This window comes from Trachypithecus francoisi, unplaced genomic scaffold, assembly GCF_009764315.1.
Source record: "Trachypithecus francoisi isolate TF-2019V2 unplaced genomic scaffold, Tfra_2.0 Lachesis_group20, whole genome shotgun sequence".
Taxonomy (NCBI): Eukaryota; Metazoa; Chordata; class Mammalia; order Primates; family Cercopithecidae; genus Trachypithecus; species Trachypithecus francoisi.
Genome location: NW_022681466.1, coordinates 21,108,161 through 21,136,019, shown reverse-complemented (window position 1 = coordinate 21,136,019; position 27,859 = coordinate 21,108,161). Strand labels below are relative to the sequence as shown.

The window sequence follows — 27,859 nt, the reverse complement described above, 5'->3', positions numbered from 1 at the left end:
AATCAAAGGATCATCTTCCCTTTTGAGTCAACGACTCAGGGCATAACTTATTCCTGCACCCACCCCTTCAATTCCCCCTGCATACCAGCAGCTCCCAGGTGCCTAGGCTGACGACTATGTGGCGAGGACAAAGAAGCAGGCTTGGGAGGCAGCCACAAAGGACAGGACAGTGGTTTTATATATGGCAAAATACTTCTCCTAGGGGAGTACAGACAAATATAGACAGACAGATGGGGGCACAGGACACCAGACAGGGAGGGGGAAAAGGTGGGCAGTGGTGTCTTCTAATCAGTAAGTGGAAGCTGCACCCCACCCCCAGGTGGAGGGTAGGACATTGGCACAGGAGGTGGCGAGACAGGCATGAGGTGCCCATCCCTGAGGCGGGCAGCCGGGCAGGGCCCAGTCCTTGTTGGCACAGTCGGCTCTCTCTGGCCCAGCTGGGATGCTGGGGAGGGGCAGGGCTGCTGGGCTACAGGGATTCCAAGGCAGAGGGATGCCCCAGGGGAGAGGGGGTCTCCTGGGGGAAGTGAACATGGGTAACAAACAGAATCACAAGAGGCAAATACAGAGCAGCAACAGCAGCAGCCAAGCCCCCCAGAGGAGATCCGAGGTCCCAAGGAAACCCCTGGGCACCAACCCATGGGTCCTCTCCCCTAGGGCCTCAGGGTGAGGGTGAAGGAGCAGTTTTTTGGTTTAAAATGAGGCGGACCAGAGTGTTCCATGGGCTCCACACCCAGGTGGCACAGGGATGGGGGGCTCAGATGCAGAGGGGCCCCCTCTTCTAATGGCAGCAGGCAAGGGATGTTGGAGGCCAAGCTCATTCCTGGGGTAGGCAAAGGCTGAGGTATGGAGGTGGGGGGTGGGGAGCAGCACCTCAGCTGCTCACTCTTCAAGGTTCTGGGCCCTGGACGTTGCCATGGCCACGGAGGGTAGAGGGTTTTGTATGCCTGCCAGCTTCCACCCAGAACCCTCCCCAGACAAGCTCCCCAGGGGGTGTCCATGCTGTAGCTTTCACCGACCAGACGATGCTGCCAGGAAGCTGGGAGGAAGGGGCAGGCAGGGTGAGGGACCCTGGATCTGGGGTCTGGGGAAGAGAGCCCCATGGGAAAGAATCTGTGGCCTCCCTTTCCAGGAAAAGCGCCCAGCCCTTCCCCAGTACTGCAGCTTGGGAGAAGGAGAGCCATCCCACTTACGACCGTCACTTAGGGCCCCGAGTAGAAAGAGTTAAGGAAGTGCACCTTTTCTCTAGGAGGGCGGGGGAGGAAAACCCCTTAAGATGGGAGAAAGGGGACACTTCAGAAAAGTGGGTATCCCCCATCCATCCGCAACAGGCAGGTAAAAACCGATAGCTGGGGCTTAAGGGCCTCCCGGGAGCTGGGATGATAACGCCGAAGAAACCCCAAGCTTTGAGCAAAGGCATCTGAAAGGAGGGAGACAGCGCCCCCTGGAGGCGAATACATGTTGGGTGTGAGCCCCTCGCTCCCTCCCCTCCCCTCCCCTCCCCTGGGCTCAGAGCCCTTCCTCCCGCCCTGTGGCCCCTGCCTCTCAGCGGATGTAGACGCCTCGTCCCCAGCCCTCCAGCTCATTCTTGTTGCGCCCCAAAACTGGACCCCCACCCTCAGCGCAGTAGCGGGCCTTATTCCGGCCCCGGTTCCGGTTGTCGGTCAGCTCTTCCTCATAGTCTTCTTCCTCGTCCTCCCAGGATCCCTGTCGGGCTGGGGGGGTGCCGCCCCCTGCAGGGTCTCCAAGCCCTGGCCCCTCTGAGGGGTCAGTCTCCATGTCCACACATGAGTCTCCCAGCTCTGTGTAGGCAGAGTTTCGGCTGCCGGGGGTCTCGGCATCAAAAGTGTCTTGGCGGGACAGTGCCCGTAGCGTGCCTGCCCGGCCTGGTGGGTGGCTGCTGGGGTAAAGGCCTGGGGGCTGGCCCAGCTCCCCTGGGTACTCGTGCACGCTGGCGTGCTCCCCGGTGGCCCGTTCCAGCGGCTGGTCCCCGGAAGCAAGGTAGGGTCCCTGGTTAGCAGACGGACAGCACACACCATGCAGATCAGTCAGGGGTGAGAAAAACACAACAAAGCAAGGCAAGTTAGTGACAGCATTAAGAGGTCCGGCCTGGATGAAGAGGGTGCTGGCTCTAGGGGAGGGGCCCCGGGGACAAATGGCTCTGGAGCCCAGCCAGAGGACAGACCTCAGGGCATTTGCTCCTCTCTCCAGACAGGGGGCACCCGACCTTCATGGCCGACAGCCGTGAGCCATGAGTCACCGCTTCCCCGGTGCAGGTCATTAATGCTATCTTGGGGTTAATCATCATTAACAGCTCAGTATTGCCACTCATTAGTGGTTGATTGGGTTAGTCATTGCCTTTGGTTTTTCAAATATATTAACGGGATTTCAGCTAAAACTTGCTGACCCCAGCTTCTTAGACCCACACCAGACCCCAATCTTAGGCTTCCAGAACCTCATGCTTCTCCCACCATTCCCTAGTCAGATGACACTGTTTCCAAGGCTGATGGGATTCCTCCCCTGCCCCCAACAAGGACTCAAAGCACCAAGCTGGGGAAGGCTGCTGGGTCTCCCCTTCCTAGTGAAGATGGAGAGGTGACCCAGTATCCTCATCACCAAATGTCACATGGAGGTGGGGCACAAGAGAGGTTCCAGTCCCTCCCCTGCCATGTCAAGCTGTGTGACCCTGCGCAAACAGTTCCTCTCTCTGTGGCTTCATGTCTTGGTTGTAATGTGACGGGGGTTAGACCTGAGCAGCAGTTTCCAAACTGTAACCTAGAGATCTGGGGTGGGGTTGGGTGGGGACGGCACAGAAGTGCTTCAGGGGTCCCCATGGAGGTGGAGGGAAGGCCATTCCCCTGGCGCCCTCGGGGCAAAGCAAGGATGTATTATCTGCATCCTCAGCTTCCACATAAGATTCATTGAACAAATGGGCTCTGTTGCTGAAAACAAATTTGAAAGCTAGTCTAGAATGATTTCATGGGTTTCTTCTGGCTCTTAGAACCTTACACTTAATGGTGTGGAATCAAGAGGTGGGCTGTGGCTCCCATGGGAGGAGGACAAGGCAGGATGGGTCTCCCATGGGAGGGCCTTTCCTGGACTTTAACTGGGAGAATGGTGGAAAGTTCAGCATCAAGTCACAGAAGATGCCATATTCTGGGTCCTTCTTCAGGGGCTGTGTGGAGTCAGGGCTCTAGGGAGGGAGAGTCCAGGTTTAACGTAGGTTTCCCTGGCTCTGAGGGCCTCTGCTCTGTTGGGTCTAAAAAGGGTGTAGAGTCCAGCGAATTAGTTTATCAGTCTTCCTCGCATGTCCTTCCTAGTCCCTTGTCTTAAAAGCGCTCCCATCAGGCCTCATATCCAGCGGGCAGCAGATGCGGTCCTATGGCACCAGGCCCAGGAAGACAGCATCAGAAGCCCCAGACCCATCAAAAACCACAGACACCAGAAGCTGCCGCTCATCACGTATTTTTACAAAATAAAGCTCTTCCCTTCCTCCTCCATGTTCCCTGCACTCCAGTTCCGACCCCAGAGCGGGAGGGAAGACGGGCAGGGCGCCCACTACATGGCATGTTCCTGCTCCTGGGGCACCGCGCTGTCCCGCTGCGAGGACTCCAGCCCGCCCCAGAAGCTGAGGTTTCTCCTGAGCGAGGTGAGCACCTGTACCTGGAGGTTGGAGACAGGGGCAGGGCTGGCAGCCAGGGCTGCGGTAGCCATGGTGCGGTTCAGCAGTGGATTGGGTGGCGTGCTGCTGGGCGGATGTGTGGCCTTCCAATAGGCTTCCAAGTACTCCGCCAGGTGCTCGCAGGCATCCTCCAATTGGTTCTCGTCCAGGATGATGTCAAACATTTCCTGTGAAGGTGGGGTTAGGGGGCAGGGCTGGGATGAGTGGGGCGTGGCCAAGGGGGTTGAGGGTGTGGCCTGGGTGCAGTGGGTAGAGCCAAGGGATTGAAGGACAAGGTTAAAAAGAGGCCTCTGGATGTGGAAGAAGGGAAGGAGGGCTCTCAGATCTACAGATTGGCAGAACTGCAAGAAGTTTTGGCACTCAGTCCAACTCCCTTATTCTAGAGATAAGGCAACCAAGGCTGGGAGACAGGACTTGACTCTCCACAGAGAAGGGTGCTTCTGGGGCTTGAACCCAGTCTTTGACGGACCTGCGCTCTTCCCGGAAGACCAGTTTGCACCTACAGGCCTGACCCAGGTGTTCCTGGTCACTCTGTCTCTCATGTAGGCCATAGGAAACCAGGGCAACCCAAATGTCGTCCCTCCATTCCCTTCCCCAGGATCTAGGCACTCACAGGGGGGCACTGTGCCAGCTTTTCCGAGGCCGCTATTTGGACGTTGAGGTGTTTGGACTGAGACTTTCCTCGGGACTTGATGAGCCTCTGAAGTACCTGGTTTGGGGAGGCAGAAAAGGAAGAGGAGCTAGAGGGACTCAGGCAATGCACCCAGTCAGAGAGGCGGGTCCTGGTTGGATCAGCATGGAGAGCCAGTGTCAGGGCCCTTGAATGCTCCATAACTCTCAGCCCTGGGCACCTCTGCAGAAATGACCTCAGCAGCCCTATGTCTAGGGCTCAGGCCCTCTCCTAGTCTCATACCAGACTTCCTTAGAGGCTATATGAAGGGTAGTGATTCTTCTTCCCAACTTCTCTAACCTTGTTTGTAGGCCTGCCCACCCTCCTTTTTTTATTTTTATTTTAGAGACTGGTTCTCGCTCTGTCACCCAGGCTGAAGTGCAGTGGTGTGATCATAGTTCACTATACCCTGGACTCAAGCAAGTCCTCAGCCTAGCCTCCTGAGGAACTAGGGTTACAGGCACGTGCCACCATATCCCGCTAATTTTTAAAAATTTTTTTGTATATGTTGCCCAGGCTGGTCTCAAACTCCTGGACTCAAGTGATCTGCCTGCCTCAGCCTCTCAAAGTGCTGGGATTATAGGCATGAGCCACCGAGCCCAGTCACACCCTCTATATTAACAACAGCAACAATAGTCTTCCTTTATGAGGCACTTGCTACACACCAGCATTGTTCTGTGCTTTTCACATGATCAATTTAGTCCTGATAACATTTCTGTTATCATTCTCATCTCAACAACAACAACCATAATTATAATAATGCAAAACCTGAAACTAATCATGAGGAACAATCACACAAACCCACACTGAGGGACAGACAGTCTACAGAATAGCTGTCCTGTACTCTGGCTAAATGTCAGTCTCTGGAAAATTCAAGAAAGGCTGAGGAACCCTTCCAGATTAAAGAAAACTAGGCCGGCCGGGCATGGTGGCTCACGCCTGTAATACCAGCACTTTGGGTGGCGGAGGTGGGCAGATCACGAGGTCAGGAGATCGAGACCATCCTGGCTAACATGGTGAAACCCCATCTCTACTAAAAATACAAAACATTAGCCGGGCGTGGTGGCGGGCGCCTGTAGTCCCAACTAGTCAAGAGGCTGAGGCAGGAGAATGGCATGAACCTGGGAGGTGGAGCTTGCAGTGAGCCTAGATCACACCACTGTACTCCAGCCTGGGCGACAGAGCGAGACTCTATCGTGTGTCTTCACCTCCCTAAAAAAAAGAAAAAGAAAGAAAACGAGGCCAGGCGCGGTGGCTCACGCCTGTAATCCCAGCACTTTGGGAGGCTGAGGCGGGTGGATCACCTGAGGCCAGGAGTCCAAGATCAGCCTGGCCAACAAGTGAAACCCTGTCTTTATTAAAAAATAATAATACAAAAATTAGCTTGGTGTGGTGGCATATGCCTGTAGTCCCAGCTACTCTGGAGGCTGAGGCATGAAAATCACTTGACCTCAGGAGGCAGAGGTTGAGATGAGCCGAGATCGTGCCACTGCACTCTAGCCTGGGCAACAGAGCAAGACTCTGTCTAAAAAAAAACAGGCAACACGTGATCCTGGGTTGGTTCCTGGATTGGGGGAAATGTTGCCATGAGAGGCATTCTATGCCGCACACAGTGGCTCACGCCTGTAATCCCAGCACTTTGGGAGGCAGAAGCGGATGGATCACCTGAGGTCAGGAGTTCGAGACCAGCCAGGCCAACATGGCAAAACCCTGTCTCTACTAAAAATATAAAAATTAGTTGGGTATGGTGGCAGGTGTCTATAATCCCAGCTACTCAGGAGGCTGAAGCAGAATTGCTTGAACTAGGGAGGCAGAGGTTGCAGTGAGCCAAGATTGCATCACTGCACTCCAGCCTGGGCAGCCAGAGTGAGACCCTATCTCAAAAAAAAAAAAACTAATACGGGCGGTATTTTAGAAACAATTCTTGAATTTTACAATTGCATCATGGTTGTGTAAGACACTGATGTTGTTCTCAAGAAACACAATATAGGCCAGGCATGGTGGCTCACACCTGTAATCCCAGCACTTTGGGAGGCTGAGGCGGGTGGATCACTTGAGGTCAGGAGTTTGAGACCAGCCTGGCCAACATGGTGAAACTCTGTCTCAACTGAAAATACAAAAATTAGCCAGGCGTGGTGGTGGGTGCCTGTAATCCCAGCTGCTTGAGAGGCTGAGGCAGGAGAATCACTCGAACCTGGGAGGCGGAGATTGTAGTAAGCCAAGATCACACCACTGCTCTCCAGCCTGGGTGGCAGAGCGAGACTTTGTTCCAAAAAAAAAAAGAGAGAGAGAAAGATGAAAGTAAATTTTTCAAAATTAGTGAATCTGAAAAAAGTTAGACTGTACACTTAATTTATTTTTTATTTTTTAATAGAGACAGGGTCTTGCCATGTTGCCCAGGCTGGTCTCCAACTCCCAAGCTCAAGTGATCCACCTGCCTCAGCCTCCCAAAGTGCTGGGATTACAGGTATGAGCCACCAAGCCCGGCTTATAGACTTTAAATGGCTGAATTTAATGGTATGGGAATTCTACCTCAATAAAGCTGTTAAAAAATTAGTGAATCTTGGTGAAGAACATTCAAAACATAAGATTTTTTTGGATACTATTCTTGCCACACTTCTGTAAATCTGAAATTATTTGAAAATAAAAATCTTTTTACAAAATGGAACAGATATAGTTCTGGGATACCAATAATATTTATTTATTTATTTATTTATGAGACAGAGTCTTGCTCTGTCACCTAGGCTAGACTGCACTGGTGCGATCTCGGCTCACTCCAACCTCTGCCTCCTGGGTTCAAGCAATTCTTGTGCCTCAGCCTCCTGAGTAGCTGGAATTACAGGCGCCCACCACCATGCCCAGCTACTTTTTTGAGTTTTAGTAGAGGCAGGGTTTCACCATGTTGCCCAGGGGGTCTTGAACTCTTTAGCTCAGGCAATCCACCGGCCTCGGTCTCCCAAGGTGCTGAGATTACAGGCGTGAGCCATCGTGCCTGGCCCAATACCAAGCATTTTTCATGATTAACTCATTTATTTAATCTTCACAAACCCAGTATGCCTATGCTGCAGATAAGGAAACCAAGGCATAGAGATGTTTGGCCACTTGCCAAAGGAACACAGAGCCAGTAAGTGACAGCCCTGGAGTAGAAGTCCAGGCTGCCTGGTTCCAGAGTCCCTCCTCTTAACCTCAATGGGGGAAATGGAAGCATTGGTTACTTTCTAGTTCAGTGTTTTTGCATCCATTATCTCATTTGGTCCTTTCAACTCCCCTCAGGAAGTACTTAAATCCCATCATCTCCTTTATCTCATTAGAAACATAGGACTCAGAAAGGTTAAGTCGGCTGGGTGCAGTGGCTCACACCTGTAATCCCAGCACTTAGGGAGGCTGAGGCAGGAGAATCACTTGAGGTCAGGAGTTTGAGACCAGCCTGGCCAACATGGTGAAAACCTGTCTCTACTAAAAATACAAAAATTAGCCAGGTATGGCCGGGACCAGTGGCTCACACCTGTAATCCTAGCACTTTGGGAGGCCGAGGACAGCGGATCACGAGGTCAGGAGTTCAAGACCAACCTGACCAACATGGTGAAACCCCGTCTCTACCAAAAATACAAAAATTAGCCGGGTGTGGTGGCGTGGGCCTGTAGTCCCAGTTACTCAGGAGGCTGAGGCAGGCGAATTACTTGAGGCGGAGGTTGCAGTGAGCAACACTGCACCACTGCACTCCAGCCTGAGTCACAGAGCGAGACTCTGTCTCAAAAAAAAAAAAAAAAAAAAAAGCCAGGTGTGGTGGTGTGTGCCCGTAATCCTAACCCCAGCTACTCAGGAGACTGAGGCACAAGAATTGCTTGAACCTGGGAGGCGGAGGCTGTAGTGAGTGAGATCGTACCACTGCACTCCAGCCTGGGTGACAGAGCAAGACTCTGTCTCAAAAAAAGAAAAAAAAAGTTAAGTAACTGGTCCAGGGAGCTCAGCTCATGGGATGATAATGGTTACCACTACTGGCTGCCCTCATAAATCAGAGAGTAAGCCGGTCACGGTGGCTCATGCCTGTAATCCCAGCACTTTGGGAGGCCGAGGTGGGCGGATCACGAGGTCAGGAGATCGAGACCATCCTGGCTAACACGGTGAAACCCCGTCTCTACTAAAAATACAAAAAATTAGCCAGGCATGGTGGCAGGTGCCTGTAGTCCTAGCTACTCGGGAGGCTGAGGCAGGAGAATGGCCTGAACCCAGGAGGCGGAGCTCGCAGTGAGCCGAGATTGTGCCACTGCACTCCAGCCTGGGCGACAGAGCGACACTCCATCTCAAATAAATAAATAAATAAATAAATAAATAAATAAATAAATAAAATAGGCCGGGCGCAGTGGCTCACGCCTGTAATCCCAGCACTTTGGGAGGCTGAGGTGGGCGGATCACAAGGTCAGGAGATTGAGATCATCCTGGCTAACACGGTGAAACCCCATCTCTATAAAAATACAAAAAGTTAGCCGGGTGTGGTGGCAGGCGCCTGTAGTCCCAGCTACTCAGGGGGCTGAGGCAGGAGAATGGCATGAACCCAGGAGGTGGAGCTTGCAGTGAGCCGAGATTGCGCCACTGCGCTCCAGTCTGGGTGACAAGCGAGACTCCGTCTCAAAAAAAAACAAATACATAAATCAGAGAGTATACTGAGCTGCTTACACCATTCCTCTCAACAATAACGCGAGAGGGATTATAACCCCACTTTATAGGTGAAGAAATAGAGAATCAGAGGCTAAATAATTCCCCCAAGTTTCCAAGTTCAATAAGAAAAACCAACAGTAACAATAAATCAATACGTAAATCAATCAGAGCTAGAATTTCAAGCCCATGCTGTCTTCTAACTTCAAATCCTTCACCTCAACTCTTCCTCCATGTTTCTCAGATCCCCACTGGCATCTAGAAGGGAAAGTTAATGGTGCTGCAATACAAGGAAAAAGTAAGGTGGCCTTCCTGCAGATTCCCCCTCTATCAAAGTCCAAATGAGGACACCGCAGCAAAAAGGGTTGATATCGAGAGAGTAAAGCAACTGGGCAACACAGCTAGATCCTGTCTCTAAAAAATACAAATATTAGCTAGGCATGGTAGTGGACACCTACCCACTAGTCCCAGCTACTTGGGAGGCTGAGGTGGGAGGATCGCTTTAGCCCAGGAGGTAGAGGCTGCAGTGAACCATGATCGCACCACTGCATTCCAGCCTGGGTGACAGAGCAAGACCCTGACTTTAAAAAAAAAAAAGAAGAAGAAAAGAAAGACCTCCCAACTGTCAAGTAGCTGGTGGCACTGGAACAAAAAGCACAGAATTCTTTCAGTCCAAGGGTGGGAGGTCAATCAGAGTGGAGACAGGGGACTGGTCTGCATGACCCTAATAATAGTAAATAATAGCTAACGTGTTGTATCAGACCATTTGCTAAGTGCTATACATTTATATGAGGTTGAAACACTTGACAATACCATGGAGCTTTACAGAGAAGGAAACTAAGACTCGGGTAGATTAAGTCACACAATTAGTAAGCCATGGAGCTGGGATTTAAACCCAAGCAGCCCGACTCCAGAGCGCTCCTTTTAAACCATGCTGTCCCGGCCAGGGTCAGGCTCCTGCACCCACCTTGGGAGAGGTGATCTTGATGTAAACAATGATGGGGGCCAGCGAGGTCTTGGACAGCTGGGCGGGGTGATTGATGGTGTCAGCATCCAGAGCAACCAACTGAAGGGTCCGGGCCAGCTCGAAGATTCGCTCGATTTCACTCTGCACCTCAGCTGGGGGCACGGAGTCATGTGGATGGGGGAATGTCAGGTGGCCTCCCAGGAGGTAGTAGGTGGAGGGAACGCTTCTGGAGATGGCCCTGCCCACTAACTCCCACCCCTCCCACGTCCAGCCCAGAAAGGGTGAGTGAAGACAGCAGGGGTGGGCTCACCCAAGCTGGAACGTGTGTTGGAGCGCTCAATGATGATGTGTTTGCTGGGGTTGTTGAGAACTGAGCGCTTAGCCAGAGAAATGTCTGCCGTCACACGAGTGATGGAGATCCTGGGGAATGGGGCAAGAGGGGAGTCAGGGATCAGGGTGGGCTGGAATGCCCTGCCCACTCCCCAGTTCCAGGCCCGCCTTCTGTTCCTCAGTCCCAGGACTGTGATTCGAGGCATCCTGCCCATCCCCCACAGCAGAGAGCAATGGCAGGTGCGAGGGGCAGCTCCCAGGGTCTTACCTGCCATCAAACCGATGCTTCAAGAAGTCAAATAAAGCTTTCTGCATCATGTCTGTAACCTGGGGGTGGGGGTTTGTGGGGAGGGAGGGAGGAGAAGGCAGGCATTTAAAGCCACTCAGACTCTGAGCAGTTCGGTATTTGTACCCTCACGTTCCACTTTCTTCTGAACAGGACTTTATGGCGGGCGGGGGTCTGGGTCTGAGGGGTCTCCACTGGGGTCTCTGGTTCCAAAGGTCCCTGTAAGTGCCATCTCTGGGAGGACTCTTCTGGGGGTTTCTTTGGGGGACGGGGCTCCTCTGTGTGGGTCTTCCTGTGGGTTAGGCCCCCTGGGGGTTCTCTCTGAAGGTCTGTAGCCCTCTGGGGAAGATGACTTGGGATCTGGGCCCTTCTAGGGGATCTCACTGGGGTCTGAAGATCTTTCTAAGGCCCCTCTGTGTCCACTCCCCTCTAGGGAGTCCTACCTCGTAGCCCTTGAGCGACGGTCCCACCAGGATGATGGGCCTCATGGAAGGCACCACGTCATAGGGGGGCACATGCTCTGCCTGGGGGGCAAGCAGGGAGGGGAAACCCCAAAGTGGAGATGATATTAGATCCTCTCCCCCAGATGCCAGGCTCCCCCATGCAGCCTTCCTCCACCCTGTCCCAGAGCCCAGATGTGGGGATCAGGGTGGGGATGGGGAGGGATGGCCAGGGAGAACCAGGAAAGGTGGGGGAAATGGGGGGCAGATGTGGGAATGGGTGTTAGAAGGTCCCCCTAGCTCATCCCAGGGAGTGGGGAGGAGGACACAGAAAGCTGTGATACTCACCGACTTCTGCTTCTGTTTGGCTGGGTCCAGAGATTGCCAAGAGAGGGAAGGGGGAGGAGAGAGGGAAGGGGACCCAGGCAGGGGCAGAGGGCAAGGCAAGAGCCAGGACAAGAGAGGGAGGGAGAGCCGGGCAGACGAGGAGAGATAACAGGGCATGCGTGTTAGTGACAGACAGAGCCAGAGATGGGGAATGGGACCCCACGCCAAGGGGGAGCCAGAGGTGGCCCTGGATCAGGGTTGGGAGCAGGACTGACAGTCCAGTGGATGTGGGACTATTCAGACATATCCTACCCTCTTCTGGGTCTTGGAAAAGAGCTGGTGAGGTTGACAGCCCCTACCTTGGTGCCCACCTCCTGCCCCGAGTGCATGCCAACCTGCCCATTTTAAGGGTTCCCTTAACTGTCTTGCTTTGCAGTCAGCAGTCCCCCCCATCCACTATGTGCCCACCCAGTCAAAAAAGGGCAAAGAAGGAATGCCATCCCATGCCCTGCTTCAAATGCCAGGATAGATGCCAAAAGCGGAGCAGGCCCCTAGGAGTGAGGGGAGAGGTCACGGTTCATGACCACCAAACCCTGCTGCCCCAGGTGTGGGGGCAACCTTCCAGGGGCAAGACCTCCTTCCTGGAGATCGGGCCAGGGCGGAGTTGTGTGCGGAGGGGGATGTACCCATGCTACCCTTCCCTCCACCTCAGCAGGAAGCCCTGATGCCCACAGAACAGACCACATCTGAATCCATTACAGCCCCCTTTCCTCCACCAAAGTGCTGGCCCTGACTCCCCCACCTTTTGCAAGAACACAGTGAGAATTACCTTCTTAAAGAAGGGGATGCGTTTGCCATGGGGTGGCGGGGTGGTGACACTGCTAACACTAGTCTTGGCAGAGCCACTCTGCTCACCAAGCTCGGCCTCTTCCTCCTCTAACTCTAGGGGGTCTAGTTCAAAGGCTAAGTTAGTCATTTCATTACCTGGACCGGAGAGTCAGGAGAGAGGGAGGAGGGAGGCGAGGTGGGGAGAAGGAGTGAGATGACCGTGGAGACACAAGTACAGAACGCAGGGATGGGGATGGGGAAAAAAGAAAGAAGAAGAGGTGAATGGAACAGGGCTGGGAGAAATGAATGGGGACGGGGCAGGGGAATCAGGCAGAGAGATGGAGCTACCAAAGAAAGGGGAGAGGAGAGACATGACAGGCCCAGCTTGAGGGGTATCCTACTCTTCATGGAGGGGGAACCATTGCATGTGCTTGGGGGACTCAGGATTGGGGTGTTTCCTACTGCAGGGAAAGGAGGAGTCAGGGAGCTGGGAGACCACCCCACCCAGGAGCTCCTCCCCAACCCCCTGCATGGCGATGGTTCTTACCACTGGCAGGGGGTGTGGGGCGGCGGCTGCCAGTCACCACATCTCCCAGACTGGAACTGGAGTTATCGCCTGATTTGCTGTGTGGGCAAAGGCAAACCGAGCTTGTGAGCAAAGAGGTGGGTGTGGGGGGATCTCATCCTCTCACATGGGGCACCCCTGGAGGTGCTCCAGCCCCACTGGTGATGCTACAGGCAGCTCTGTCCCCTCAGGGCCAGGGGCAACCACTGAGGCCTAGTCCAGGCTGTGTGGCCTCTCCTGGGGTTGGCAGCACCCCCTTCCCCGGCCCCACCCAGATACCTGGAGCTGAGGCGGTTCTGGCGCAGCTTCTGTTCCTGCAGCAGGCGAAGGCTGTCCAGTTTGACGGGGCTGGGAATGAAGCCAACCTCACAGCCCTCCTTCACCAGCCGCCCAATCCACCAGTCATTATTGTATTTCTGCAAAGAACATGGCAGGTAGATGGAAAGAGCAAGAGGGAAACTGCAGGGGCAAGCTAGCAGTCACTCTCCAGGGGAAATGACCAGACTCGCCTCCCTGCCCAGGGGTGGCACCCTCAAAGATCCCCAGCCCCGGCTCCAGCCTCTGAATGGAGCTGCCAATTCTCAGGACAACTCCAGGACCAGCATGCTTTCTGGCCATGGACCACTCTGCCACCAGCCCCGTGCAATTCTGAGAGTCCTTCTTCTCCCCATGTGTCCACCCTACTCTAGAAAGGCCACTTGAGTAAATGCAGATACCTGCATGTCCCTGGCACACCGCCACACCAGTTCGGGCCCCCTGACAAACCCAACAACCTTCTGACCTAAGCATTACCACCCCATTTTTCCAGTAGAAAATTAAGAGGCTCAGAGAGGTGGAGAGATTTGTCTAAGGTCACACAGCAGATTCAGCCCGGCTCTGCTTGGCTCAGAAGTCTTTTGTCCACTAGCACTCTGGCTGCCTGTCTCCTGGCACCCACTCCCTTGCTCTCCCTCCAGATACTCACCTCCTTGATGTGCAGGAAGTCTTTGGGCTCAAAGGTAATGGCCACTCCCTGCACAGGCACCTCATCCCCTGGAGACGGATTGTAGCCCACATTTGTCCGCACGGCAAACGCCACTGGCTTGGTCTAGAGGAGGCACACAGGGGAAAATGGCAACTAGAGGGTAAACCACAATGTAATGTACAACTTCCTGACAGGGGTGGTGGTTACCTGGATGTTTGCATTGTAACTGTTCATTGAAATGTAGGCTGGGCGCGGTGGCTCAAGCCTGTAATCCTAGCACTTTGGGAGGCCGAGATGGGCGGATCACGAGGTCAGGAGATCGAGACCATCCTGGCTAACACTGTGAAACCCCGTCTCTACTAAAAAATACAAAAAACTAGCCGGGCGAGGTGGCGGGCGCCTGTAGTCCCAGCTACTCAGGAGGCTGAGGCAGGAGAATGGCGTGAACCCGGGAGGCGGAGCTTGCAGTAAGCTGAGATCCGGTCACTGCACTCCAGCCCCGGCGACAGAGTGAGACTCCGTCTCAAAAAAAAAAAAAAAAAGAAAAGAAATGTATATGGACACGGGCAGGGTGTGGTGGCTCACACCCGTATTCCCAGCATACAGTAGGTGGATCATCTGACATCAGGAGTCCGAGACCAGCCTGAACAACATGGTGAAACCCCGTCTCTACTAAAAATACAAAATTAGCCAGGCGTGGTGGTGGGTGCCTATAATCCCAGCTACTCAGGAGGCTGAGGCAGGAGAATTGTTTGAACCTGGAAGGCAGAGGTTGCAGTGAGCCAAGGTCGTGTCACTGCACTCCAGCCTGGACGACAGGGCAAGACTCCATTTCAAAACAACAACAAAATGTATACTGACACTTTGGGAGGCCTAAGCAGGTGGATCACTTGAGACCAGGAGTTTGAGACCAGCCTGGTCACATGGTGAAACTCTGTCTCTACTAAAAATACAAAAAAATTAGCTGGGCGTGGTGGCATACACCTGTAATCCCAGTTACTCAGGAGGCTGAGGCATAAGAATCATTTGAATTCAGGAGGCAGAAGTTGCAGTGAGCGAGATGGCACCACTGCACTCTAGCCTGGGCGACAGAGCAAGACTCTGTCTGAAAAAAAAAAAAAAAAGGCTGGGCACAGTGGCTCACGCCTGTAATCCTAGCATTCTGAGAGGCAGAGGCAGGTGGATCATGAGGTCAGGAGTTCAAGAGCAGCCTGGCCAACATGGTAAAACCCCGTTGCTACTAAAAATACAAAAATTAGCTGGGTGCAGTGGCAGATGCCTGTAATCCCAGCTACTTGGGAGGCTGAGGCAGAATTACTTGAACTCGGGCAGCAGAGGTTGCAGTGAGCCAAGATCATGCCACTACACTTCAGACTGGATGACAGAGTGAGACTCCATCAAAAAAAAAAAAAAAAGTATACTGAATTGGCTTGTGTGGTTTTCTCCATGGATATTAACTTTTTTTTTTTTTTCACCTGGGCTGGAGTGCAGTGGCCGGATCTCAGCTCACTGCAAGCTCCGCCTCCCGGTTCACGCCATTCTCCTGCCTCAGCCTCCCGAGTAGCTGGGACTACAGGCGCCCGCCACCTCGCCCGGCTAGTTCTTTGTATTTTTTTTTTTTTTTTGAGACGGAGTCTGGCTCTGTCGCGCAGGCTGGAGTGCAGTGGCCGGATCTCAGCTCACTGCAAGCTCCGCCTCCCAGGTTTACGCCATTCTCCTGCCTCAGCCTCCCAAGTAGCTGGGACTACAGGCGCCCGCCTAGTCGCCCGGCTAGTTTTTTGTATTCTTTAGTAGAGACGGGGTTTCACCGTATTAGCCAGGGTGGTCTCGATCTCCTGACCTTGTGATCTGCCCGTCTCGGCCTCCCAAAGTGCTGGGATTACAGGCTTGAGCCACCGCGCCCGGCCTGTATTTTTTAGTGGAGACGGGGTTTCACCGCGTTAGCCAGGATGGTCTCGATCTCCTGACCTCGTGATCCGCCCGTCTTGGCCTCCCAAAGTGCTGGGATTACAGGCTTGAGCCACCGCGCCCGGCCTGGATATTAACTTTTATAATAAAAAGCAAGAAAGCAAAATGTGGAATTCAGCCCTCTCAGGGTAGAGGCGAGGCACTGAGGAATGAAAAGGGTTGGGGGTGGGAAGGCCCACAGCGATACCCAGAAAAAATAATAATAATAGCAGGCCGGGCACGGTGGCTCACTCCTGTAATCCCAGCACTTTGGGAGGGCAAGGCAGGTGGATCACTTGAGGTCAAAAGTTCGAGACCAGCCATGACTAACATGGTGAAACTCCATCTCTACTAAAAATACAAAATTAGCATGGCGTGGTGGCACATGCATGTAATATTGGCTATTTGGAAGTCTGAAGCAGCAGAAACGCTTGAACCTGCGGGGTGGAGGTTGCAGTGAGCTGAAATGGTGCTATTGCACTCCAGCCCTGGCAACAAGAGCAAAACTCCATCTCAAAAACAAAACAAAATAAATAAATAAACTAATAGTAACAGGCCGGGTGCAGTGGCTCACACCTGTAATCCCAACACTGAAAGGCTGAGGCAGGTGGATCATGAAGTCAGGAGTTCAAGATCAGCCTGACCAACATGGTGAAACCCAGTCTCTCCTAAAAATACAAAACTTAGCCGGGCGTGGTGGCACGCACCTGTAATCCCAGCTACTCAGGAGGCTGAGGCAGGAGAATCACTTGAATCCGGGGGGGCAGAGGTTGCAGTGAGCAGAGATCACGCCATTGCACTCCAGCCTGGGCAATGGAGCAAGACTCTGTCTCAAAAAAAATAAATAAATAAAAAATTAATAATAAGAATAATAAAAGCAGCCAGGCACAGTGGCTCACACCTGTAATAACAATACTGGCTTGAGGCCAGGAGTCTGAGACCAGCCTGAGCAATATAGTGACATCCTGTCTGTTTTTTGTTTGTTTGTTTTGAAACGGAGTTTTGCTCTTGTTGCCCAGGCTGGAGTGCAATGGCACAATCTCGGCTCACCACAACCTCTGCCTCCTTGGTTCAAGCGATTCTCCTGCCTCAGCCTCCCAAGTAGCTGGGATTACAGGCATGTACCACCATGCCCGGCTAATTTTTGTATTTTTAGTAGAGACGGGGTTTCTCCATGTTGGTCAGGCTGGTCTCAAATGCCCGACCTCAGGCGATCGCCTACCTCAGCCTCCCAAAGTGCTAGGATTACAGATGTGAGCCACCGCACCCAGCCAACCCTGTCTGTTTTTAAAAAATAAAAGGGGCAGCTGGGAACGGTGGCTTACACCTGTAATCCTAGCACTTTGGGAGGCCAAGGTGGGCGGATCATGAGGTCAGGAGTTTGAGACCAGCCTGGCCAACATGGTGAAACCCCGTCTCTACTAAAAATAGAAAAAAAATTAGCCAGGCATGGTGGCGGGCACCTCTAATCCCAGCTATTTGGGAGGCTGAGGCAAGGAGAATCAATTGAACCTGGGAGACGGAGGCTGCAGTGAGCTGAGATCGCACCACTGCACCCCAGCCTGGGCAGCAGTGAGAGACTCTATCTCAAAAATAAATAAATAAATAAAAGGGACTGGGCACAGTGGCTCATGCCTGTAATCCTAGCACTTTGGGAGGCCGAGGCAGCAGGATCACTTGCACCCAGGAGTTCAAGACTAGCCTGGGCAACACAGCAAGATCCCATCTCTAAAAAAATAAAAAATCAGCCAGGTGTGGTGGTACGCCTCTATAGTTCCAGCTACTCGGGAGGCTGAGATGGGAGGATCACTTGAGCCTGGGAGGTCAAGCCTCCAGTGATCCATGATCACGCCACTACACTCAGCCTGAGCAACAGAGCGAGACCCTGTCTCATAAAAAATAATAAATATTTAAATTTATTTATTATTATGTTTTTTGAGACAGAGTCTCGCTCTGTTGCCCAGGCTGGAGTGCAGTGGCGCAGTCTCGGCTCACTCCAGTCTCCGCCTTCTGAGTTCAAGCGATTCTGGTGCCTCAGCCTCCTGAGTAACTGGGATTAGAGCGTACGCCACCACACCCAGCTAAGTTTTGTAGTTTTAGTAGAGACGGGGTTTCACCATGTTGCCCAAGCTGGTCTCGAACTCCTGACCTCAAGTGATCCGCCCAACCCAGTCTCCCAAAGTGCTGGGATTACAGGCGTGAGCCACTGAACCTGGTCTAAAATTAAATTTTTTTTTTTTTTTTTTTTTTGAGATGGAGTCTCGCTCTGTCGCCCAAACTGGAGTGCAGTGGCCGGATCTCAGCTCACTGCAAGCTCCGCCTTTCGGGTTCACGCCATTCTCCTGCCTCAGCCTCCCGAGTAGCTGGGACTATAGGCGCCCGCCACCTCGCCCAGCTAGTTTTTTTTTTGGTATTTTTTAGTAGAGACGGGGTTCCACCGGGTTAGCCAGGATGGTCTCGATCTCCTGACCTTGTGATCCGCCCGTCTTGGCCTCCCAAAGTGCTGGGATTATAGACTTGAGCCACTGCGCCCGGCTAAAATTAAATTAAAAAAAAAAACAATAATGACAGTAATGACCATTTAGTGTTCCAGGTACCATGTTACATGCTTCACACATATTCTCTCATTTATTTTCATCACAAAAATAAAAAATCCTCTGAAGTTAAGTGGTATTATTATCTTCCTTTTAATGTGAATTTCCTAAGATCACACAGCTATTAAGAGTCAGGACCAGAGCCTGTAATCGCAGCACTTTGGAAGACTGAGGCTGGGTGATCACCTGAGATCGGGAGTTCAAGACCAGCCTGACCAACATGGAGTAACCCCGTCTCTACTAAAAATACAAAATTAGCCGGGCATGGTGGAGCATGCCTATAATCCCAGCTACTCGGGAGGCTGAGGCAGGAGAATTGCTTGAACCCGGGAAAGGGAGGTTGCAGTGTGTCGAGATTGTGCCATTGCACTCTAGCCTGGGCAACAAAAGCGAAACTCCGTCTCACAAAAAGGAAACAAAAAAAAGAGTCAGGACCAGGATTCCAGCCCAGAGGAAGTTTGATTCCAGGAAGACGTGGAGATTTTAGCACTGTCCCGGCGCAGTAGCTCACGCCTGTAATCCCAGCACTTTGGGAGGCTGAGGCAGGCAGATCATTTGAGGTCAGGAGTTTGAGACTAGCCTGACCAACATGATAAAACTGCGTTTCTACTAAAAATACAAAAATTAGCCGGGCATGGTGGTGCATGCTGTAATCCCAGCTATTCGGGAGGCTGAGACAGGAGAATCACTTGAACTCGGGAGGCAGAGGTTGCAGTGAGCTGAGATCACGCGACTGCATTCCAGCCTGGGTGACAGAGCAAGACTGCATCTCAAAAAAAAAAAAGAAATTTTTAGCACTTCTCAAGCCCTTATTGTGTGTGGAAACAGTATAATAACAGGCACTTATTATACTTATTATACTGTATAAGCAGGCAGGTATTATAGCCCACATTGTGCAGGTGAAGGACAGAGGCGCAAGGTTCAGGGGTACTAGGAAGTGGCTGGGTCAAGACTTGGCCCTGGGTCTGCCCGGGCTCTCTCTATGGCCCAGGGAAATCACGCCAGCACAGCCCCTTCCCACATCTTTCTCACCTTGGCCTTCTCGAGCTGCGCTAATGCCTGGCGCTCTGCTTCCTTCCTTAAGGCTTCCCGGTCCTCCTCCAGAGATACATCAGAGTCCGATGGACGGCTGGTGTAGGACTCTGCTGAGCCCTGAAAATACAGAGAGCCAGATCAGGGCCATTGCTGCCTCTCCCAACTCCTGGGCCTGGGAAGGCACGGAGGTGCCACTCATCATGGATGCCTCAAACCCCAGCCAGCCCAGCATGACGCCACAAGGGCTAAGAGAAGGTGGTATTAGGTGGAAGGGACGAGGAGCTGAGATTTCTCAGGCCCCTGGGGAAAGTGTGGCCCTAGTGAGGGTGACAGCAGCAAGCAGGAGATGAAGGCAGGCCCAAGGACAGCTGCTTGGGGCCCAGGGAGGGGTGGGAACTTGATAGGGGCACAAGGCAAGGGAGGAATGCCAGGGACGAGTCTCTACTCCCGCTGCTCCTTCCCTCCCCTGCCCCCAGCACCCGCTGAGATAGACTCAGCCGAGGTCCAGTGGCATCCATTCCAGGGACTACAGCCACCAGCTTCGGCCTGAGCTCTCTGCACTATCAGCTGCGGATGGCCTGTTCCACAGGATGGGGCCACCACAGATTTTGCCAGCTTCTGTTCAAGGGTAGAGGGAGATAGACTCCTACCTCCCCTGCTCCTTTAGCTGGTACTGCCATAATCAAACTTCACTACTTAGAGCCCCAATCCTCAGGCTCTCCTAGGACACAAGAGAACCCAAGATTTCCAGGCTGGTGCAGACCGAAGAGGCAAGTTAAGAGCAGGATATGGGACGGGCTTTCCCTGAGATGAAGGCTGCTGGGTGCCAGGCAGCTGGCTTTGACCACGGTGACCAACCCAGAGCACAAGGGACTCCTTTAGGGATGCACACATGTGTAAGACACATGTCGCCCATACAGACCTGGTAGTGGGAATGCATGTGCTTATTCACGTGTGTGCGTGGATGTGCAAGTACAAGTGTGTGGAGGAGGGTGTGCTCTATAGTTGGCTACATATGACCGCATGCGTAGAGCCACATGCGAGTGTATTGGCGGGGGGCTCCCAGACATCTATGACCCTGAGGGTGGGGGACATGTGAGGGCAGGAGTAAGGAAGTGTGGATTCGTGTGACTATGTGGGGGTGGTGTTGGACAAGGCATAGGAGGTTATGTGGCAAAAGAAGAGGACTGCAGAGATATAGGGGTTCTTTCCTGAGAGTATAAAAGGGTCACTTGGCCAGGAATGTCCATGAGTTTGGCATGGAGGGGACCTGGGAAAGACAGAAGACAAAGTCCCACCTCTCCCCAGGGGCCCCAGGTCATTAGCTGGTGCAGCTGCCCATCTCTTTCCCAGCCAAATCATGAAAATGGGAGACCCACAGGGGAAGGGTTGGGGTGGGGTGAGAGGCATGAAGGAGGGAGAGAAAACCAGCGTAGCTCCCACTTTCCACCCTGATGGGAGCACACAGAGTCAAAGAACCAGGGAAACAGGGAGACAGACTAGCAGAGAGGCACTCACCGACTCCAACACACACGCGGGCACGCGCGTGCACACACTCACCACTCCAACACACACACACTCACCAGCTCCACACACACGCGGGCACGCGCGTGCGCACACACTCACCGGCTCCAACACACACGCGGGCACGCGCGTGCACACACACTCACCGACTCCAACACACACGCGGGCACGCGCGTGCGCACACACTCACCGGCTCCAACACACACGCGGGCACGCGCGTGCGCACACACTCACCGACTCCAACACACACGCGGGCACGCGCGTGCACACACACTCACCGGCTCCAACACACACGCGGGCACGCGCGTGCACACACTCACCGACTCCAACACACACGCGGGCACGCGCGTGCACACACTCACCAGCTCCAACACACACGCGGGCACGCGCGTGCACACACTCACTCACCGACTCCAACACACACGCGGGCACGCGCGTGCACACACTCACCGACTCCAACACACACGGGCACGCGCGTGCACACACTCATCGACTCCAACACACACCGGGCACGCGCGTGCACACACTCACCGACTCCAACACACACGCGGGCACGCGCGTGCACACACTCACCGACTCCAACACACACGCGGCACGCGCGTGCACACACTCACTCACCGACTCCAACACACACGCGGGCACGCGCGTGCACACACTCACCGACTCCAACACACACGCGGGCACGCGCGTGCACACACTCACCGACTCCAACACACACGCGGGCACGCGCGTGCACACACACTCACCGACTCCAACACACACGCGGGCACGCGCGTGCACACACTCACCGACTCCAACACACACGCGGGCACGCGCGTGCACACACTCACCAGCTCCAACACACACACACTCATCGACTCCAACACACACGCGGGCACGCGCGTGCACACACACACACACCGACCCCAACACACACGCGGGCACGCGCGTGCACACACTCACTCACCAGCTCCAACACACACACACTCACCAGCTCCAACACACACACACTCACCAGCTCCAACACACACGCGGGCACGCGCGTGCACACACACACTCACCAGCTCCAACACACACGCGGGCACGCGCGTGCACACACACACTCACCAGCTCCAACACACACGCAGGCACGCGCGTGCACACACACACTCACCAGCTCCAACACACACGCGGGCACACGCGTGCGCACACTCACCGACCCCAACACACACACAGTTACATGCACACACACAGACACACACATATGCAGACGCACATGTGCGGGCAGACACACACACACGTATGCAGACACACAGGTGCACGCGGACGCACACGTAGGCACATGCACACATACACATATGCAGACACACGCATGCGCATACACGCACACACATCAGAAATGGCAGAAGACAGGAAACAGTGAGGAGGCATGGAGACAGGCTGGAGGAAAGGCTGCCCTCCGCCAGCTTTCCTGAGAGGCTGTTCTACCCACCGCCACCCCACTCCATCCCCAGCTCACCACCATCAGGGTCCGGCTGGGCGCCTCCATCCCGGCGCCCTCAGTGCCTGGCCCTGCTGGCCTAGGGGGTGGCCCAAACTGCCCGTTCCCTCGGGGGCTCAGGTTACAAGCAGAGTTGCTACATGTGCAAACTGCTAGGGTATATTTAGCTCAGAGATGTGGCAAGGACTGCTCCCCCACCACTCCCCACCACCTACCGGGGATCAGAGCTGGGGAGCTAAAAGGAGGAAGAATTGGAGGCTGGGGTCTGACTCCCTGGGTTGGCAAACACTGAAGGAGCCAAGGTCCTTTTCTGCCAAGAGGGGCAATAAAAGCACAGCGTCATTCTTCCTAGCCCTGGCCAAGTCCTGCAACAGGAGGGATGAGGGAGTGATTGAAGAAAGGACTTCCTGTCTGTTCCTATACTTAGAAAAGACTAGAATGAAGCCTCCCCTTCCCGAAGCTCCCAAGTCAGACTGAGGCTCACATGTGCCAAGTGCTGTAGAGACAGAAGAATCAGAAAGAAGGGCCTCACTCTAATTAGTGGTGGATCTGCCTGGCATCACTCTCGCTCCCGGCCCAAGGTGGAAGGGAGGGGCTCATCTCCAGAGGACCCCTCCTCTGTGCTGTCTTCTGCCCTCGAATGCCCTGCCCATTTCCTCTTCAATGCACAGCTTTTCCTTGTCTAATTCCAAGCCCCTCTCGCCTTTTTTGGGTACCAGGCTTTGGTGAGATGCTAAGTAGTCATAGCAACCACATGCCTCTCTCGGTGCCTCACCCTGAGCCTAAGACGGCCCAGGATTGACACACAGATGAGAGCAGCCGCTTACTGACCGAGCACAGGAGACCCCAGAAAGCTATTCTCAGTTACACCCTTTCAGGCAGTGGTGCTGGGCTACCGTCTTCTCTATTATAAAATCAACAGCCTCATGCCCCAACCACCCCCATCCCCGTCACCATCACCCTTTTTCTGTGTGTCTTAGATAGTCATGTCTTGAGGTGAGGAGCATGTTTCCCTGACCAGGACCTCACCAGGACTACAGGGACCCAAACATCCTCGCTCTGCTTTTCCTAGGACCTGCCTCCACCCCACCCTGTCACAGATTCTGGGGGAGGACATGGAAGCAGACAGCCGGCAGGGGGAGTGGGTGACAGCCCGAAGCAAGCTAGAGGGAGGCAGGCCAGGCTGTCCCTGAATGAGATGACGCAGGCCAGCAGGCAGCAGGGGAGGGTGCCTGGTGCTGGGGGAGGGGCCGGGCAGGGGCGGGGGCTGAGTGAGTGGGTGCAGCTGACAGCACATCCAGGAGAGGTCATGGGGTGTCAGGGTGATGGGGTGGCTCCAGGAAGGTGACAAATGGCACAGGGAAGGGTGCCTGGAGAATACCGCAGACCTGGCTCACCAATGCTGGTCTCTACCAACCAGCCACCTCCCTCCTCTCTGCCCAGCCTCCCCATTACCTGGCGGACAAAGCTGTTGGATGTGGTATCTGAGGACGTGCTCCCATCCGACCGTTTGAATCGCCCTTTCCTCTTGCTGTATTTGCCCTGGAGAGGCCAGGAAAGGAACAAGAGTAGAATCAGAAGGGCCCTTTCCCAACCCTCATCTTGCCAGCCCCAGAGCTACAGCCAAGCTTGGGAACAGCATTCCCAGATCCGAAGAGCCCTACCCCCAACCCCCTGCACCTTCCTCCTGAGGTGGTACGGCCCAAGGGGAGGGAGGGTCTCCCATCCTCATCGAGAGGACCCAGAGCACAGCCAGGAGTGGGGACCAATGCAAGAGAGCCCTAGAGGCCCACATGGAAACCCCCAAACCAAGCTAGAGAGGCTGGGAATGGGGGAGGCACGGAGAAGCTGGAGGCTCATTAGGCAGCAGAGCTAATTAAGATGCTGGGCAGGCTGCAGAGGCCTCCGAGGAAGGGAGAGGCAGCCAGCAGTGTTGGGTGTGTGGGGGGAGAGAGCGGGAAAGTCCCCCCCACTCCCCCTCCGCAGGAGCAGAGCAGGGCTGTTTGTGTTGGTGGCCCCCAGAGAGGAGGAACTGCCAACCCAGGGCCCAGCCTGGCTTCTCCCCTGTGCCCAACTCTTCCTTTGCTATTCACAGAGTAGGAAGGGGATGACAGCTCTCTTGGAGACTCAGAGCCAGATTTCTGAGGAGGGAGTAGGGGCATGGAACTGTATTTGGAGAGTAAACATCCAGCTCGATCCCTGGCACCATAGGGGCAGATTTTGCTCCCCACTCTCATCCCTTGCCCAGACAGGACTTTTTCTCAGCTCCCCCTCTCACAATCACAGTAGCTACAACCCTCCCCAAGGAGGCAAGAGGGATGAAGCTTCTGCCCTGTGGCCCCCAGCTGCCACTGCCAACGCCCCATGTGCATAGTACCCATCAGGCTACATCAATGTAAATGTCCCTTGGCCCTGCCCCACATGAGCCTAGGACACAGCCCCACAGATCCCTAGCGGGTAGACTGGCTCAGTCTCACAGACTCAGCTCCTGGCTCAGCCTGACCATTCAGGAAGCAACACGTTCAGGTTAAGGGCATCAGGTATTTCCAGGCCTCCTGTAAGAAGAGCTCCTTCTGGCCCTCCCCATCTCGTAGGCGCACACACACTTGGCCTCAGCCCAGTCCAGAATGGGGAGAGTGAGTGAGGGCTCAGACTTCCAAGTCCCTGCTCTCGGTCTCCATCCTAGACCTTCTTTGGCCAAAGAACCTGGAGGGGCCATGACCAGACTGGGGGCTTTGGCTGCTGGGATCAGGGTACAAGAAAAAGGATAGAAAATGGGAGAGGAGGGCATCTAGGAACCTTTCCAAGATCCTCCTCTCCCCACCCTTCTCTGAAACCAGACATATACCCCAACTCTAGTTCTGATGCTCCCTACAAACCTAAGAGGATTCCCCAGTGAATCCCAGACACCACTCTCCCCCTGCACTGCCAGGCTGGGCAAAGGGAGTGGCACTCAGAGGGACAAGGGACAGCTGAAAGGAAGGCCCCACTCAGCTGCCTCCCAGGCTCAAAGGGGCCTGGGGTGGAGGAAGGTATTTTTAGGTCTGACTTGACCCCTCTACATACCCATCAGTCACAGTATCATGGTGGTTACAGCTGGTGGCCACAGTAACAGAAGAGTTAATGCTATCCTTGGAGAAGGACAGTCCCAAAGAAATCCCCTGGCGCGACCATCCCAGAGCCTGCTGGTCACCCCATGGGAACCCACCGCGCCCAAGACTGCCACTTCCTAGGGGTTACCAGGGGCGTAAGAAAAGTGTGCGGGTGGGGATGGAGAAGTAGACCCCTCCCGCAGGTAAAACAGCTCTTCCCCTTCCCGGGCAGTGAGTTGGCATCCATCCAACTTTCCAAACTTTGGAGGCGTTTTCGGGGCGGAGGTGGGGGTGGGGAAAGTCAACGTGGGTGTGGGGGGAGGGGAGCAGGTCCAACATGGAGATGGAGCCCAGGTGGCTGGGAGGGGACCTCGCCCGGAGTTGCCCCTTTCTCCACCCTAAAGAACCAGTGTCTGCGGCTTTGAAGGCCTGTTTGCATTTGGCACCGCCTTCTGACCATCGCCTCGGCCACCTCCTCGTGCCACCCCCGCCCCACCCACACCCGCCTGGCGCCCCCGAGCGTGCTCTGCGTCGCCCCCCTTGCCTGGCTCGCTTTCTAGCCTCCTTCAACCTCCCCTTCTCAAGGCCCAGATCCCACCACCACCAGCACCCCTACGCTCAGCCCACTGAAGCTGCTGCCCAAGCGGCAGGAACCTTGACGCGGGGGAGACAAGGAGGCGAGAGTGACAGGCAGCCCACCCGCCCCCTCCCCGCTCCGCAGCATCGCCACCCAGCCCCAGGCCCAGAGCCCATCAATCACAACCTGTAAGGATCGGGGACGCGCAGGCATCCCTCTCCCCTTCGCGCCCGGCATATAACCCCTTCCTCTCCCGCGCCTCTCGAGCCGACCTCAACACTGTCCGTGGAAGCGGCCCCCTCCTCTCGGGCCGGGCCACCACGCCTCACCTGCGGGCTGGGGTCGAAGACCTCCATGGGGATCTCCTGGGAGGGTGGGTAAGGGCCCCGGGACATGCCGGTCTTCTGGACCATGGAGAGGAGCCTCCCCTCCCGCCGCCGGCCCGACCCAGCCGGGCGCCCTCAGCGCATGGGAGAGGCCGTGGGAGCCGAAAGCAGCGCGGCGCAGCCAGCACCCGGTCCAGCCACCCAGCTCGGCCTTAGGCTGCCTCCTTCCTGCCTTCCCTCGCTCCTCCCGCTCTCTCCACTGCCGCCGCCGCCTCCCCAGCAGGCTCAGCATCTCCCCGCGCCCCTCCCTCGCTCCCTCCCTCCGCCCGCCCCGGCCCCGCCCCTCCCAGCCCCTCCTCCGGCTCGGCCCACACAATGGGCGTGCGGCAAGCTGGGAGGCAGGCGCCTCTCGGCTCTAGAGGGCCGCAGGTGGGCCTCTGACTGGCCGTGGGGTGCAGGCGGGCCCGCTGGGGCGGGAAGGGAGAAACTAGGCGAGGATACTTGGGGGAGGGGTGGGGGGCGGTGTACCAGTGGATGCCGAGCGCTGATGGGGATGAAGCGCGGATTGGCATGGCTAGCACCGCCCCCCTTTTGTCTCAAACCTATCTTCCTGCGGGTCCCCCCAACCCACTCCTGTTTGGGCCACCGGAACTTCCCGGTCCCGGTGATCCTGGGACCTGGCTTTAACTCCTTTCTACCCAGTGCGGGGCCCAGGCTGCCTCAAACCAAACAGAAAAGCCTCTTCCCCTCCAACATGGCTCTGGGGCTGCCGGTGGGAGGCTGAGGCTGAGATGGGGAGGGTCTCCAACAGCGACAGCAAAAGAAATCCCAGGGGTCCAGGAGTTCTGCCCTAATCGGTCACTAGGATACACCCCCCCACCCCTGACCCGCTCTTCCAAAAGGCCATGAATGGGGCTGGGCGAAGTCCCTGCTGTTGGATGAGAAAAGAGGAAGCAATATGGAGCCGAGAAAGAAGAGGCTGGTAAAATCTGATCTCATGACCTTTGACCTAGAATTGCTCCACCTTTACCCCTGATTTAGGGACAAACATCCAAGGTCTGGACTCCACCCATCATGACAGGTGGAGAGAGGAGGAATAGGAGATTCTGGGCAATAGACCTTGGTGCCAATTTGGCTCAGGCTGTTTCTGGTTGTATAGCCCTGGACAAATCACCTCTCTAAGCACCAGTTTTCTCCTCTCCTATAACATGTGGTTGCTGGTACTGTGGAGTCTGTGTCACCTGAGATTACTGGGAGGATGAGGGAATTAAATGAATTGCTAGGGTGTTTGGAGAAGCTGTAAGTTTCAATGAAGGGGTCAGCCATGACAGGAGGACCCATTCCCTCCCTACTCCACCCCTGCTCCTGCTCCACAGAAAGGAGAGGTGGAGAAGACCCTCTCCAGGTCCAGTGACCTTAAAATAAGGCCACCAGCTTGCTGTGTTCTGCAGGAGAAGAGACTATGGGACTCCTCCTCCTCACCTCTGATAACAAGTGAATGGCCAGTCTGTCATTCCTCTGATCACAACACCTTGGGGAAGGAGGAGCAGTGAGTGAAGATAAAGCCCATTAGAAACGTTCCAGGAGAGC

The 27,859-nt window shown here is 54.7% G+C and overlaps 1 protein-coding gene across 5 annotated transcripts; it reads right to left on the bottom strand.

Moving 5' to 3' along the window:
* Nucleotides 1-155: 155 nt before the first annotated feature.
* Nucleotides 156-26,563, bottom strand: CACNB1 (calcium voltage-gated channel auxiliary subunit beta 1). Of its 5 annotated transcripts, none has more exons than XM_033183215.1 (14): nucleotides 26,273-26,563; nucleotides 23,730-23,816; nucleotides 19,289-19,408; nucleotides 13,716-13,838; nucleotides 13,031-13,167; nucleotides 12,734-12,810; nucleotides 12,188-12,342; nucleotides 11,035-11,115; nucleotides 10,574-10,632; nucleotides 10,286-10,395; nucleotides 9,976-10,127; nucleotides 4,296-4,391; nucleotides 3,664-3,849; nucleotides 156-2,010 (listed from the first exon to the last, which is right to left on the bottom strand). In XM_033183215.1, exons 1-14 carry the CDS (start codon nucleotides 26,354-26,356, stop codon nucleotides 1,546-1,548), a joined length of 1,932 nt encoding a protein of 643 aa, XP_033039106.1. In that variant the 5' UTR covers nucleotides 26,357-26,563; the 3' UTR covers nucleotides 156-1,545. The 5 variants fall into 5 exon arrangements, with proteins under 5 accessions (XP_033039106.1, XP_033039107.1, XP_033039108.1 ...); XM_033183216.1 differs by lacking the exon at nucleotides 12,188-12,342 and adding an exon at nucleotides 11,380-11,399; XM_033183217.1 differs by lacking the exons at nucleotides 23,730-23,816; nucleotides 26,273-26,563 and adding an exon at nucleotides 22,293-22,392.
* Nucleotides 26,564-27,859: the final 1,296 nt, after the last annotated feature.